Consider the following 16,180-nt stretch of genomic DNA (forward strand, 5'->3'; position numbering starts at 1 on the left):
CTCTCTAAAAAAACAAAATCAGTTCTTAATTAGCACACTCTGCATGTCAACATGGCTCAAGTTATATGATAGTGGTTCTTTTGTACATGTTGTGAACTTTCATATCAGCATTATAGTTGACCCCTAGTGACTGCTAGAGGTCACGAAGGGGTACAAAATTGAAAATGCTACAATCTTGTTAAACTGCAATTTCGTGACCATGATGGCAGTGTAAACAGCATAAATTCAAATGAATTAGAATAATGGCCTATACAACACTGCTGCATCATCTTAAATAATCTTCATCAACAGTGATGATTCTTACCAATGGGTTGATAACTAATTTCTTTCCTTATAATAATATGTGTTTTTTGGGGCCACCCCTCTTGTTATATCTTATTTGTATATTTTGTTTCTTGACAACTTGCTTTGAGTTTTTAATACCATTGTTAAACTGGTACAACATTTCACAGATTTGTTGTTGTTGCGCCTCCTACATCTTGTTTTTAAGTTCTTGGCAATTATTTGTTTAATTTGTGATTTGATGGAAATAAATTGAATATGAATAAAAGATATGAAACTATGAAGGGTCTGTTCAAGAGGGTAGAAGATATGAAACTATGAAGGGTCTGTTCAAGAGGGTAGAAGATATGAAACTATGAAGGGTCTGTTCAAGAGGGTAGAAGATATGAAACTATGAAGGGTCTGTTCAAGAGGGTAGAAGATATGAAACTATGAAGGGTCTGTTCAAGAGGGTAGAAGATATGAAACTATGAAGGGTCTGTTCAAGAGGGTAGAAGATATGAAACTATGAAGGGTCTGTTCAAGAGGGTAGAAGAAGATGGAATACAGATGAGGGAAAGATGCAAAAGGAGGAAGGAAAATGAGTGGTAGGGGAGGAGGAGGAGGAGGAGGAGGAAGTTTACCTGACTCTGGCATGTTCCAGTGGCTGTGATGGCCCTTGTCTTGGAGTGTTGCGACAGGATATATTGGGTACTGCAATTGACTTCCTCTTACTCTGTGATGAGGAGAAATACAAAATGTAGACAACATAAGAAAATGTCAACTTTAAAATAATGGCATTATGAGCATTTCTCATATTTTACACTTTCATATCAAATTTCTGACCAAATTAGTGTAAATTATTGTGCAGTACCAACCCAATTTGTCTCAACAAAGTCATTATGAATGCGGGTCAGCTAGATGGATGACATTGCAATTTGTGCCTCCCAATTAGTCTGGAATGCTCTAGACTATGAGCAGGGACAGGCAATTTGCGCGGAACTTTTTTTCCGCGCAATTGGCTATTTTTTTTCCTATGGGCAGGGATACATGATTTGCACTGAAAAAAGAGTTCCGCGCAATTCCGCACAATTTGCTATTTTTTTCCGCGCAAATCGCCTGTCCCTGACTATGAGTATGTGAATGTAGAATGCACAGAAGCCATCACTCTTAACTTTTACCATTCTTTTAACTTTAATGAACAAATGTTCTGTACATAGACAAAAAATATACAGACCATTCAGCAACAGGCAAAGTCCCTGTTCTTTGTATGCTGAGAATTCTTGTATATCTGTATACACCTGTATTTAACAATTCACGCACACGCTGTATGTGGTTATCATGGAACTGTATTTATTATTTAATATCAGCTGTATGATGCTTTTGCATCATTATACCATACAAGCAGTAAAATGAATGAAAGAGGGTGCTTTGCGTACTGCAACTGACACATACTTTAGTGAATTTACAGGAAAGTAAGTTGGGACTTTAAACCAAATACTTGTCACTAATAACAGCCTGTAGGCAAGATTTTCACTAATCTAGCTTAACCCAAGATCTTACCTTTGCAGGTGTTTTGCTTGCTTTTGGTGTTTTTGCTTTCATAAGAGCTATAGACTTCCTCCTTCCTGTAGCTCCATTCATCTTGTCCTTCTCCTGATCAGTAAAGTTCTTCAAATTCAAAGATCGTTTTGCATTTGGGGTCCTACTTTTCTCTTTCCTAGCGACAGACAGTTTAGGTAATGTAGCAGGTAGCTTTACATTAGTTGTACGCCGATGCTTGGGGGTTTTATGTGTTTCCCGAGTTGCAGTTCTTTTTGTGGCCGTTCTGGTGGATTTATACCTCTCTCTATCATCATCTTCAAAGTCTGAGTCTGATGACAATGATGACGTATCATCGCTACCACTGTTGTCAGGTGTGTCTCTCCATAGGGACTCTAGCAAGTCCTCTGTGGCGATTAGTTTTGAGCCATTTGGAGTGGTTGTCACTTTTGCTTTCTTGGAACCTGAAAGGACATATTGCAAAGAGGTTATTTCACCACAACCAAAGCTCAAATCTGGGTAGAATTTCATTACACAATAGTTGGATTCAAGTGTTTAATTTAGTTTTCGTTTAGTTTTCATCTATTTTTTGTAATTCCATTGATGTGCTTTGCATATCTTACATAAGACTTGATCAACCCTTTTGTGTCTCTATTCAGAATTTTCTGCAGAAATAAAGAAATGATGATAACAGATAATGCCATGAATGATCGGAATAACCAATGCACAACAATAAATCTAAAGCCCCATCCCAACCCATAATAGCTGCTACTTTCACCTTGGTCTGGGGCGGACATTTTAAAAATAAATTTAGAAGAGCAGCAACGACATTACTTGCATTACATTCCAGATGTTAAATCTACATCATATGCAAAATTTGAGGAAATTCGCACGAGTCCGTTTTATTTTAGGGCCATTTGTCTATAACTAACTGGTCTTTACATGTAGCCCTATGGAGAGAGTGCTCGTTGAGGGCGCTTATAACCCCATTTTAGGAACAAAATGTGATTTAAAAAACGGACTCGTCATGAATTTTCTAAAATTTTCAGAGTATGTAGTATGAACATGTAGAAATATAATCAAGTAGTTGCCCTACCTGCTCTTCTCCGAAAAAATAAAAAGTCTTATACCTCAATGATAATGAAACCTAGGTGTTATTCACAACAAATTTGAGTTTACTTTTCTGAACGATTAATAGCCAAAACATTGTTTGTTAACAAAAGAAAAGCAAAAATCACCTGATTTTTTCTTCTTTGGCGTCTTAGTGTGCCCATTGGTTGCCTTGGCATGTCCATTCGTAACACCATTGTGCTTGTGTCCATTGGAAACTCCATTCAATTTCTTATTTTGTTTTAATGATGTGAATCCCTCTTCTTCCTCCTCCTCTGATGATGATGAGCTTTCCTCTTTAGGAGTGATTGCTTGGAATGTTAGACCATCAAATGTGTACCTTACGTAGAATATTTTCAGATTGCCATCCTTTGTCTTCTTTGGAATTTTACAATCCTCTGGAAGCTCTATGACCTGAAAATAGAACAATGAAAAGATTATACAAAAACTCAGTGTTGCCAAAACTTTTCAGCGTCAAGGCGCGCGCATTGACTCGCTAGGCCACTGTAAAGGATTCTCAAGTAGCCCAATGTTTTAAGCTTCCAAAAAAGCGTCCAATACCGAATGTTTGGGCGGATTTACCCGATTTTTGAATGAAAAACACCCAATTGGGCGGTAAAGGACTTGACTTTAAAACATCCGGTACTTACTGGGAAGTTACTGACAGATCAATAAATGGTCATAAAACCCATTGTAATTGCAATTTTGAGCTTCAACCTTTATAAATCGGCTAAATTGAAAGGAAAATATCAAATTACTGCCGCAGCCTGAGACTGGCAAAAGTAGCCCAATTTTAGGCAAGTAGCGGCATGCTTTTTTGAGTAGCGGCAAGTGATCGCCAACTAGCCCAATTGTGCAGCGCAAAAGGCGCCATGTTGGCATCACTGCAAATACTACATGGTTTGTACTCAGTACTGGCTACAGGCCTACCACCAAGAACCTGAAGTGCGAGGGGTGGTAGGCCTGTAGCCAGTACCATAGTGACCCTATTTACCTTTAATTTTCCCTTTTAAAAATCAAATAGCCAACCCGCTAAGTGACTATGTGCAAAGCGCTTAATCATATGATGTACAAATACGACAATTGCTTGCGAGTAAATTGTTCATATTCATAGGATATGCATTAAGTTATCAATGTTACGCGCGCAGGTCCAGTTTTGTTTAATAGTAACAGCAAATTGCATTTCGTGTTTTCGCAAATAAATAAGTATGATTGGGTCTCAGGCATCACATATATTCATGAAGTTATAATGGACCTCCATGGAAATAAGCTCAACAAGAGGGTTATCCAGGGTTGTCAACCTGAAAAAATTATTTTAAAAAAAAAAGCCTACCTTGCATGTTTCCTGGATGGTGTCAACATCAATGTGTTTTTCTTCATTCAGATTAGATCCGGTGTACTCCACTACCTCCACTGGATCTATTTTGGCAATGCTGTGTTTCTTCTTAACTTCTCTAATTTTTTCTTGTACCTCACTGTAGCGCATGTACCAGTGCATGGTTGCTCGTCGACTTTCATCACTGTTTTCAATACCTAAGGGGGATCAAAATGACCAAAGTTTGAAACAATATCAACAAATATTTTATAAGAATAGGCAAATTATTTGAAGCAATTTGATTTTGTGATTTATCTAACAACTTTTGGAAAATAGTCTGTATTTAGTCTGTGGTTGCTGCATTGAAATAATGTAGACTAGGCCTGGCATTTTCGGTAATTTTGTACCGGTACCGCACATTTTTCGGCGGTAACCGGGTAGCCGAAATTGCAAAAAAAAAAAAAAAAAGTTTTTTATTTTTCGGTTTTGTAGTGTCCCTGGACCTAGACCTAAATGCTAGGATCATTCATGGTTGACCCCCAAAAATGTAATCTCGGCGGGTACCGCTACCCCGCCCGAAAATGCCAGCCTTAATGTAGACCACCATTGTCTGCAGAAATATGCCATCCCCATAGCGCCCTCTTTTGACACCAAACCAAAAACAAGGGAATCCATGTGGATCCGGAGAAAGTCACAACCAAGTATGAAAGAGAGCCTAATGAACGGAGATGAGGGGGCCTACCAACTGAGTCGCGTCTACGGCCAATTGATCCTGAGGGCGTCATCATCTTCTGATGGCGTCATACCATCCAACAAAGGATCGATTGGCAGACACCATTGATAAAGGCAACAGACTGGATTGCCGAAACTGTATGGAAAACGCCAGTTTGTTCTTGGGATTATACTATGAAAAACTTTGAAATCTGAATATTATATTCCTGATGAATCTTTAAAAAAGCAACAAAAAAAAACAACAAAACAAAACAAAAAACAAACAAAAAACACAAAAAAACATGGGTGCCAGTGACATCACTGTGGATTTTGTAAGGTGCAGCTGCATACCATGGGTGTTTACCTTCAATCATACACATATGTGATGTGTCATGTCAAAAGCAGGCACTTTTGGGCAGGATCGTAAATGGAGAAATAGCCAAAAATCTGCCCAGGGGTGAATTTTTCATAATTTTGGTTTGTTGCGAATTTGTGATATTATTGAAATATTGTCTGATAGTTTCAGACCAGAATATAACTGGCATCTTGTATTTTTTGAGACACGTTTCAAGGTAAATCCTACTCTCAACATTGTCAATAATATTTTTAAAGGCTGATATCTCAATTTCCAATTTTATAATGTACCATAACTTACGATCTCAATATCTTCGCTTAGGAATGTCCTATTTCATTGGGGAAAACAGCGTTGTGGAGCAAAATATCTCTATATTTAAGATAAGTAAAAACCTCAAAATTGATAACCTGTCCAAAAGTGTCTGCTTTTGACATGACACGTCACATATGCAAGATGCATACTAATAGACAGACCCATACATTCTTCTCTGAAAACAATTGCAACAGCACTATATTATAATAGTGTGAATGGCAGGCTACCTACCAGTATCATACAATGTTTCAATTCTGCCAATATACTCCTCTTTCTCTGCTGAAACAAGCACACAGTCCCCAACTTCAATTGTCCCAGTGGATACCTTGAAAGCTCTGTGTTATGAAACAAATCAACAAAAATATTGTGGTTTTATTATCAATGTCTTCTAGTTTCCTGTGTGCATATGTAGGCCAAAGTTATGTCAAGAATGTTTCACTTAGAGTGCATCTTAGATTTTTAATTATTATTCATAACCTCATTAATATACGCAGCAAGTGCGATCCAATCACAGATAATGACTTTTAAATACGCGGACGCAAATTCAGGTCATTGAAAAAGTATAATGACCGCGTCTCGTGACGTAGGTAAAAAGAACGCTCTACAATGACCGCGTTACGTGACGTGTTACGCGTTCGAACAATTTACGCGGATGCTGGCCGCCGTATTTGGACATCGCGTGATTGCGTGCTATTGTGATTGGTCGCTAGCGGTATTTCCTTAATGGGCTATTCGATTTTTTACAGGGAAAAGGGCAAATAAAGTTTAAATTGTGTTCTGTTTTCAAATTAAGAGAAGAAAATGTGACGTAAATTGAATTAAAAAAGTGAAAAGTGACGGTTATGAATGTGGTTAATGACTTTGCACCAGTTATTTTTCGGGTATTGTGAAATATCTAAACATTGTGCTTTGGACCTCGGAATATTCCTCGGTTCCAAAGCACAATGTTTAGATATTTCACAATAGGCCTACCCTCAAAACAACTGATGCGCAGTCATTAACCTCTAATTATATACATGTATACATGCATATGTACATATAATCAGGAAAGAAGAACACATTGTGTTTGGACTGTTTAGTCTATTTCTTCTTTCCTGGATTGTCATTTAAATTGCTTTTAATATTTTTATATGTTTGCAATTTATGGCAATTGAAATAAATATTATTATTATTATCTAAAGTGCACATTCACTATAAATTATTATGTATGTGTGTGAGCCAATATGGTTGTTGGGGTGCATGTGTATCAGTATTTGAATATGTGTGCTTTTGAGAATAAGCCGTACAAGGCAGGCTGGAGGGAATTTGGAAAACATACAAAATTTATACAAAAATACCTGAAATAATGTGTAAATTTGGTAAAATATGTGTAAATAAGCCCAGAATTTCCCAACTGCCATTAAAATGTTTCTATTGTCAATTCTTAAAATGTTGCACAAAAATAAAAACCCATGTAGAATCAATCGGAAGGTGTAAAAAGTAATGAACAAAAAATAACATGTATTCTTTCAACATTTAAAGTTTAGATTTAATTGTGCATGCTCAAAGATTGGAAATGAGCAACGTATATCTGGATGAAGTTTTAAATCTATTAAAACACACCTCATTAGCTCTCATTCAAGAATCTAAATTTATGGGCTGAATGAATTCTTTAGGTTTTGTGTGGAAATTACTCAAAATTGTGTGCTATTTATTCATACTCCGAAGTTGTAAATATGGTAAATGCATACAGCCTGAAAAGGTTGACCCCATTTTTTTCTCGGTCGTTTGAAAAGTTTTTTCTCGGTCGTTTGAAAAAGTGAAGAGCAAAAAAAAAAAAAAAAAAAAGGTTCCAAGCCCCTGTTTTTGCCGCCCCTTCTTCTTCCGCCGCCCCTTCATTTTGGCCGCCCCTTGCTTTTACCATGGCGGGGGGGGGGGCTGGCGCCCCCAAATATACGCATGCTGCATCCTCCAAGTAAGGGATTACAATCATATTTGCATCCGATACAATTTGATTCGCATCTACATGTAAATCCTTTCGTATCTTAACTTAACCTGGATTTTTTCTCCTTCTTTATTTATTTTCCCTCCCCTTCTTTTAGATTTGGTGCCGGTCTTATGCACCTGTGTGCTCCAGCTATTCACTGGAGTTCTTCAAAATTTTCTTCATGATATTGCATAAATTTTGATATATATTTAGGCAAAAAAAAAACCAAGTTTGTTTCCTGTAGCGCGCATTTATTTTTTTTGACGATTTTTTTTTCACTTTTGAAAAAAAAAAAAAAAAGCGGAAAAAGAAAATCGCAATATAATAATATAAAACACTACTGGAGTAAACATTTACACATCACACAACAAACAAGCTTAGTGAAAAACTACTGGAGAAAACATCACACAACAACAACAACAACAACGCACTTATATAGCGCCCAACACCAAAAGGCCTCTGGGCGCTTTACAAAAGATAAAACTTACAATTACAACCTTAAAAGTACATCTTAAAAACTACCAATTAAAAACCAGAAAATTATACACAAAAGCAGCAAAAATATTTACAAAGGATTGTCAAACAAATAAGTCTTTAAAAGTCTCTTGAAGATGGCGAGACTGCCCGCTTTCTGGATGCGTGCAGGCAGCTTGTTCCACAAAGTTGGCGCGGCGACGGAGAATGCCCTTTCACCGTAGTAGGCCGTCGAAACCTCGCGACTGGGCGGCACATTAAGAAGAAGTTTTGAGTTTGACCGAAGAGAGCGTTGGGGAACATGAACTTTGATGAGGTCAGAGATGTAAGATGGTGCCATACCATGGAGAGACTTATAAGTGAGGACATTTTTTAAATACTTTTTTAATCTGCAGGTTGAAAGGGGATCATAAATATTCTTGAATATGAAGAAATATGATTTTTTTTGTGTGTGTCAGAGAAACCCACTGTAAATTTCCATTCTAATTTGCAGCAAAAAAGGTTGTTGTTTTTTCATTTGAAGACATGGATTATAAAAAAATAATAAAAATAAAAAAACGCATTTCGCATTTGACTTTTTTGACCTGCTCCAGGAAGCAACCATGGTTTTTTTTTGGCCTTATGTGCAATATAATATTTTTGTAATTCTGTGTCAGTGATAAAGTGTAACAAGTAAATCAACAAAAAATAAAGTGTTCCTAAGCAAAGGAATGTTGCTATGGCAATCTACATACTTGTAATACTGGTTTCCTCTTCTCTTGCTTTTATTCTTGGCCATCTCAGGTGTCCCAACCCATTCAAACTGTTCTCCGTTGTTTTCGATCCATTTTGTTATTTTGTCAACTCCATTTAATTCCTTCTCCTTCACAGATGAACTATCTTTTTGTTTCTTTGGAGTCTTTGTTGTTGCTGCAGCTCCATTCACTTTTTTCTTTTTCGTGGATTTATTTTTTTCTTTTGGTTCTTCCTCCTCTTCATCTGATGAGCTGTCTGGATAGATAGATTGGAATGACTTTCCATCAAATGTGTATCTCACATAGAACACTTGAAGGTTATCCTCCCTGGTTTTCTTTGGAATCTTGCTGTCCTCTGGTAGTTCTCTGATCTAAAATGAAATAGAAATCACATCAAAACATAAGAAGTTTATGAATTTGTGTAAAATCCTAAAATCTTAGCAGAGAGCGTGGCCTAATGGTTCGGGACTTGGGTTAAATTCAGAAGCGGTGGAGGTTGGCTAGGATATTGAAACTGGCAACATCTGAAGATTAAATTCACACTTCTGCTCATGGCACATTTAGAATTGGTTAAATAAATCATGAAAGTACTCTGTCCATCAGAGAGGACGTTAAACAGAAAGCAATACCTGTACATGAATCATGCCATTAAGTTTCAAAAGGAGTAGCGAGTGTTAACCCCGAACTAATCACAACCTGTCCTGGTTATACCCAATAAAAGGTTTCTTGGGTTATCTAAGGTTGTCAAACTCCATCAAATCACAGTTCCGTGGTTAATCTTTGCCTCTAGTTCAAGAGGTAAATTGAGGTCTTTCATGTTTGATACCAGTAGGAGGAGGGGACAATCATCATCATAACTTATCATATTCATAGGGTTGAGATTATGGTTGGGGTGGAATTTTCCAGAGTTACTCCAAATGAACTTATTAGCCCAGGTTAGGTAAATAAATTAAAAAGGAGAAATATAAAAGAAATATTTTCAAAAGCAAAATTCAAATTAAATTTCAGCAGTATTTAATCAAGTCTGTTGAATTCCACTCCATACCTTGCATTGTTCCAGGATAGTATCAACATCGATGTCATCTAGTTCATTAGAACCAATATATTCAACAACTTCTTCAGGATTTATGTTGAGCTGTTTCAAACTGCATTTTACTCTATATGTAGATCGCTGCAACACTTCACTGTAGCACATATACCAGTGCATTTGCGCTCGACGACTCGTTGAGGTTTCATCACCTGTAGGACAAATGCACAATGTGTTATGGTGGTATATGAGGATACTTTCTGGAAATAAGATACTCTGAGCATGTTTTAAACAGATTAATTGAGTGGGTAAAATACACTGATCAATATGCCTTTTGTTTGAAGCAAATCGGACATGTGGTTTTCATAATACATCAATTTATTTTTTCTTTGTATCTTATTGTTCATTTTAATTGGTCATAGGCAGGGACAGGCGATTTGCGCGGAAAAAAATAGCAAATTGCGCGGAATTGCGCGGAACTTTTTTTTCTCAGTGCAAATCATACCTAAATTGCGCGGAAAGAAAGTTCCGCGCAAATCGCCTGTCCCTGGTCATAGGGAATAGAATGTATATTATACCACAACGAATCAAATTGAAGTGGAATTGAAGTCATAGACCTACAATCAAGTGCAAATTTGCTGGGACACTTTCATAGTTCAATGACCCTCCCCACACCCCTTATTCAATGTTGTATACCAAACGCCTCATTTTTTGAATAGCCTATATTTTTGCTCCAACATTGGTGGGTGGGGGAGGGAGGGGATTCGAAATAGGTTGGAAACTATACAAATAAAATATCATATGGTGAACTTTATATGACCGGTTTTATTGAACAGAGGGCGCGAAATATGAACAAGTGTGCCAGGGAAATTTGCACTTGATTGTAGTTCACATTCACTCTAACCCTACATGTAGATAGTACGATCTTGTGGAAAAATTAAGTTAGCTTGACATACCCCTGGACAAGGACCTTACTGCTAATAATTATCTTATTGTACGAAACTCAGGGAGCTGAGCCTAGTTGCGAATGTCATTTGTGGAATGTCTTGGGTGTGCGCTGAAGTTGCCAAATCCCTGAGTTGTTAAAATAAATGGTTTATGGAATAATATGGGGCCCTAGTGGTCAGTGACAACCTGTAAAGTGTGCTGAGGCTTGTGCAATGCCGTCTCATCTCCATTTTGAGTAATTCAGGTTTCAATGGGCTTATTTGGGTTAGAAATGGACATGAGTATTTATTATCACTGGAAAACACATTTTGTAAACCTTTTGGTTCCTAATTCTGCCAGAAATGGATATGAGGCATGCAGTGTTGCATTGATGCCTCCATATCGTCAGCCTGCTACGCTAATTGCCTAAGTCATTTTTACATGTTTCACATTTACAATTTTGATTTCCTTAGTAATGAACTCATAATTAATCAAATTTCCAGCCGCATTCTTCATTAACTTGTAGAATACATCAAAAGAGATGTATTCCACAAGTTAATGAAAAATGCAGCTGGAAATTTGATTAATTATGGATTTATTACTCAGAAAATCAAAATTGCAAATGAGAAACATGTAAAAATGACTTAGGCAATTAGCGTAGCAGGCTGACGATATGCATGATATGCATCCTACCTGTGTCATAGAGCTTCTCAATTCTGCCAATACATGTGTATTCTTCACCATCATTTTCCTCTGCTGAAATCAGAACATTATCACCAACATCAAATCTGTAGCCATCTCGCTGGCCAATGCAAGACACTCGGAAAGCCCTGAAAATGAATGGGTGAATAAAGGAACATTTATCTTTTATTTATTTATTTTATTTAATCTTTCTTTATTCTGGATAGATCTTTCAATACATATGTACTGGTCTCCCAAGAGGTCCAGATAACTGTTACATACAAAATGTTAACAAAATAAGTATAATACAAAATTACAAAGAATACATATAACATATTGAAAAACAATCATGCGATTATGAATCTTACTTAAACAATAGCATTTTTAAACATGTGTAGACTCAAAGAGTCATAATCTAAACGCACACCAACTGGAAGGTTATTCCACAACTTAGTTCCTCTATAGTGAAAGGTACGTTTACCCAGAGTGTTCTTCCAAAGTGGAACAACTAAAGTTTTTGAAGATTGACTACAGGTACCTTTTGTATGCATACATTCAGTGAAAATAAATTGAGAACTCAAATAAGATGGTGCTGAACCTTGAAGGCACTTTTAAAAACACTATCACAAATGACAAATCTGCCTTGCTTACAAATACAAGACACTCGGAAAGCGCTGTAAATAATTGGGTGAATAAAAGAAAAATACATCAAATCTGTAATTGCTGCAGGAGTGAAAATATGCAATTTGTTGGAACAGCATCAAAGTGAAGGGCAAGTCTTACAGGTGATTTAAAATTTAGGAAAAGGAAGAAAAAAGCAGCGCTGAAGCATGGACAAAATGTGAAGCTCTGTTTAATTGCATATCACTGGAAGTGCACCTGGGCCAAAGATCTTTTAGTAAAGCTAGATGAGAATAAGTATATGTGTTCACGTAACCTCCTTCAACTCATTTGCATAGAATTGGATACCAAGATCGTATTATGATTCGTCGAACTTCGAATTAGCATACTTTTGGATACCTCCATATTTGGGTTTACCTAATTAATTATTAATGACGATTACGTTGTTTACATCATGACGTCATTAGAGCTTGTCACTCGTCCGATTCGAAACACGAAAAGCATTTGCACTTTTCTTCCCATTAATGTTATACCATGAAATACCATATAGCGGAGGTGTTAGTTTTTTATACAAGGAAAATATTCAAACCGATGACCCCATGTTGACAATGGCTAAATATGCTGTATTAGTTCTGGAAAGGGTCCTGCGACGGTCCGCCATTTTTTTCTTCAGATTTTGATGTCATTTAGTAGACTTGCTTACCAGTCGTTTTCATTATCCTAACTACAGTTTGCACATTGAAAAGTGAACTTCGACGTATGTGATGCGAACAATTCTTGCCGTACCTTTTTTGATTCATTTTTCAGCCGGGACGGTTACGTTTGCGGCCACGCATCGGTATAGGGATGACCAGTTCTTGTGTATATAGAATTCTGTGACCTGGGCAGATCTAAGTCACCAAATTTGCCTAGAATCTTACCCTGACTGGGTTGCTTTCTAACTTTATAGAAGTAGCACTTTGAAAAATGTTACCATAAAAGTCATACAAATCTGGGTTTTTTTAATGATTTTTTCCCCATTTAAAATCTCTGATAATATAAATAATTACAGACTGTTTTTTACAAAACCAATATATTGTGGTGAATAGATGTAATAACTCACCAGCTGACGTTTCATCCGTCTTGTTCAGTCGGATTTCTTCAGAGTTGTGATGAAGCTCTGCTACTGTACGACCTGGTGTTCCCAGTCCTTAAGTCGCTTTGTAGCAGAGGGTTGTAGAGATTGCTCAGGTTGTAGGTGCCCTCGTCTCGGTTCATGGTGTTATTCATTCCTCTCCTCCTGATCCATATGGATTCCTTTATCCATCCCTTGATACATATCTCCTCCTTATCAATAACTCTCGACTCCTCCCAGTTAATGAACCCATGAACCGAGACGAGGGCACCTACAACCTGAGCAATCTCTACAACCCTCTGCTACAAAGCGACTTAAGGACTGGCAACACCAGGTCGTACAGTAGCAGAGCTTCATCACAACTCTGAAGAAATCCGACTGAACAAGACGGATGAAACGTCAGCTGGTGAGTTATTACATCTATTCACCACAATATATTTGTTTTGTAAAAACAATCTGTAATTATTTGAACAATAACAAACCTGATGAATCTGATAATATAATAATTCAATAATTTGATCAAGAGATATCCTTATGAAGAAAACTGACAGGTTACATCAATAATGAGATTGTCTCCCCTATTGGATTTCCACATGTGATGCTCCTGTGGAACTTACTATTTTTACAACTTGCTCTGTTGCATCTAGCTCGAGATACTCTAGCTAAAATACAGGTTTACATTTACTATCTTACATTTTCTTGCTGTATTTCAGCTAGAGCTCCAAACGACAAGCTTCCGGTTTTTTGGAGAACAATACTGTTACGTAAGATGAAGAAGAAACCCGCCTCGAGCCCGCCTTTACTCATTATTTCATTGTACTTATTGCAATTTGCCTCCACACATTACGTAATCAACACAAAGCTTTTGTGAGGATTAGTGAGTGGATAAGAAATTGACAGCGGAGGATACTGAAGGACACGCCGATTGCTAGTTGTCAATCATGAATTGCCGCAACGCTTTTAATATTTTACTGCATGGCATTCCGCAAGCACCAAGACAAATTATGCCGTATTTTTCCCAAGATCATCTCATATGAAGTAAGCTGAATGCGATCTGTACTTTTGTAACATTCCGATCGCTTTTGATCATCTATTATCGGCGAATTTGCTTGAAAACACGTGAGTTCATGTTGTGTAAACATAATTAGCATAGACACAAATGAAATTACGATGCAATACAATGCAATTTGAATGCGCAGCAGATCTATAGAAATAACGCTGTTCGGTTTTATGCAGAATTAGACCCTGTCTGGTTGCATCTGATACCATTAGACTTCATCAAGCAACTGACCCACTGGGCTGGTCATGTGACCCTTTTAGTACGATTCCCAAACTGCAAAAATAATGATATGTGGGTCACCTCTAACCCAGCATATAATTGCCGATAGTGTCTTTTATTTTTAGTGATACCTACTTGTAATACTGGTTTCCTCTTCTCTTGGATTTGGTTTTGTCTGATTCTGGCTCTCCAATCCATTCAAATCGTTTCCCATCATCATTTGTCATCTTTTTCCTTGTTGTTATGCCAGGCATCGTGTTCAAACTACAACTGTGAAAACAAACATAAAATTTATGTAAAACATGATTCTGATTGATATCAATCCTTGGCATAGGGCAAGAAAGCCCTATTTGTAATAGATATACATTTCCCAATTTTTGCATTCTACTGTACACATTGAATGCCCTGGAAGCTTGCTCCTGGAGTGAATGCACTATTCAAATACTAGGCCAGTGGGACAACGGAACCGCTGCGTGAACGAGCTAGGTGGAGCTCTGTCCATCATGGTTCAGTAGGTATGCCAGGTGAATTCAAATTTGCCATCAAACTGCATCATTTTATATAATCAAATTAAAGCCCTTGAGTAAAGAAAGACAAAACTGAAAACCTTTTTGTCATAGCACTTTCCGTAGCAAAGTTACATCTTGTCAAAGATTGACTTTCATCAAAAAGATTCTGCTGGCAAAATTCACCAAAACGGCATTTCGGGGTGTTTCGAGGTCAAAGGTCCAGATCACGGGAACTCGTATTTTCGAAAACCTCCGCCTTTGGTTACCTTTTCCATACCCATTTTCCCTTGGTTTTGGAACTCCGATTTGTTACTGTTTCCAACAACAGCGTTTATTCATCATCCTGGACTATTTGTGGCTGATCCACACTCGGAAGTTTCCCTCCTTAAATACGACACATTTTGGGGACAATCAAAATGTTATGCTTTAGTTGTCCTCGGGACAACCTCCATATTTTCCTTATTTCGGACACTGTACCTTGCCATATTATTGATTGCTCAATCCCACGATACTGAAATGAATCCCGGACCCTATGCCCCCAAGTATCCTTGTGTAGACAGTTTGATGGTCTCGTACACGGACAGCCATAGCTTGCGATACTTGTAACACCTGGTATCACACAGACTGTTAACCTACCAGGGCCTAAATAGATCAGATGTGTCCTGGACAGTGTTTACTCTCTCTGGAAATTAGGTGCGCCAAATGAAACAATTTCTTCCCAAATTGGCCCAATTTTGGCCCAGTAATTCCCCAAATTCACTAATTGTAATACAGCATTACAGATTTTTGTGAGACAAAAATAATTTTCAGTGGGCCAAAATTGAGACATACGGCCTCTGAGTAAACACTGGTCCTGGATATGCGCGGCATGTGATACTCCCAATCATTCATCCTCCATGCTAGATTCTTACTTAAGTGAAACTGAAACTGAAAACAAGCTTGTCTGACTTGGATACCTCTACCATAAACTCATCTGTGGATTCATTCACATCTGCTAGTCATTAGGGTAGGGAGTAGTACAAGTTCAACTTTTAATAGTAGGTATGCCAGGTGAATTCAAATTTGCCATCAAACTGCATCATTTTATATATCAAATTAAAGCCCTTGAGTAAAGAAAGACAAAACTGAAAACCTTTGTGTCATAGCACTTTCCGTAGCTCAAAGTTACATCTTGTCAAAGATTGACTTTCATCAAAAAGATTCAATTCCCCCAAAAAAGCATTTAGGGGTGTTTCTAGATCT

The 16,180-nt window shown here is 37.4% G+C and overlaps 1 protein-coding gene across 2 annotated transcripts in view; it reads right to left on the reverse strand.

The window, feature by feature from the left end:
• Positions 1-16,180, reverse strand: part of LOC140141378 (uncharacterized) — a 48,269-nt gene that overhangs the window by 25,543 nt on the left and 6,546 nt on the right. For both annotated transcript variants that reach the window (XM_072163227.1, XM_072163226.1), the window contains exons 2-10: positions 14,565-14,699; positions 11,428-11,564; positions 9,826-10,019; positions 8,781-9,151; positions 5,838-5,941; positions 4,247-4,446; positions 3,042-3,327; positions 1,825-2,267; positions 906-997 (exon numbers count right to left, since the gene is read on the reverse strand). In XM_072163227.1, coding sequence (XP_072019328.1) covers positions 906-997; positions 1,825-2,267; positions 3,042-3,327; positions 4,247-4,446; positions 5,838-5,941; positions 8,781-9,151; positions 9,826-10,019; positions 11,428-11,564; positions 14,565-14,683 — 1,946 coding nt within the window. In that variant the 5' untranslated portion in view covers positions 14,684-14,699. The remainder of the gene's footprint in view (positions 1-905; positions 998-1,824; positions 2,268-3,041; positions 3,328-4,246; positions 4,447-5,837; positions 5,942-8,780; positions 9,152-9,825; positions 10,020-11,427; positions 11,565-14,564; positions 14,700-16,180) is intronic.

Source organism: Amphiura filiformis, chromosome 19 (assembly GCF_039555335.1).
Source record: "Amphiura filiformis chromosome 19, Afil_fr2py, whole genome shotgun sequence".
NCBI classification, from domain to species: domain Eukaryota; kingdom Metazoa; phylum Echinodermata; class Ophiuroidea; order Amphilepidida; family Amphiuridae; genus Amphiura; species Amphiura filiformis.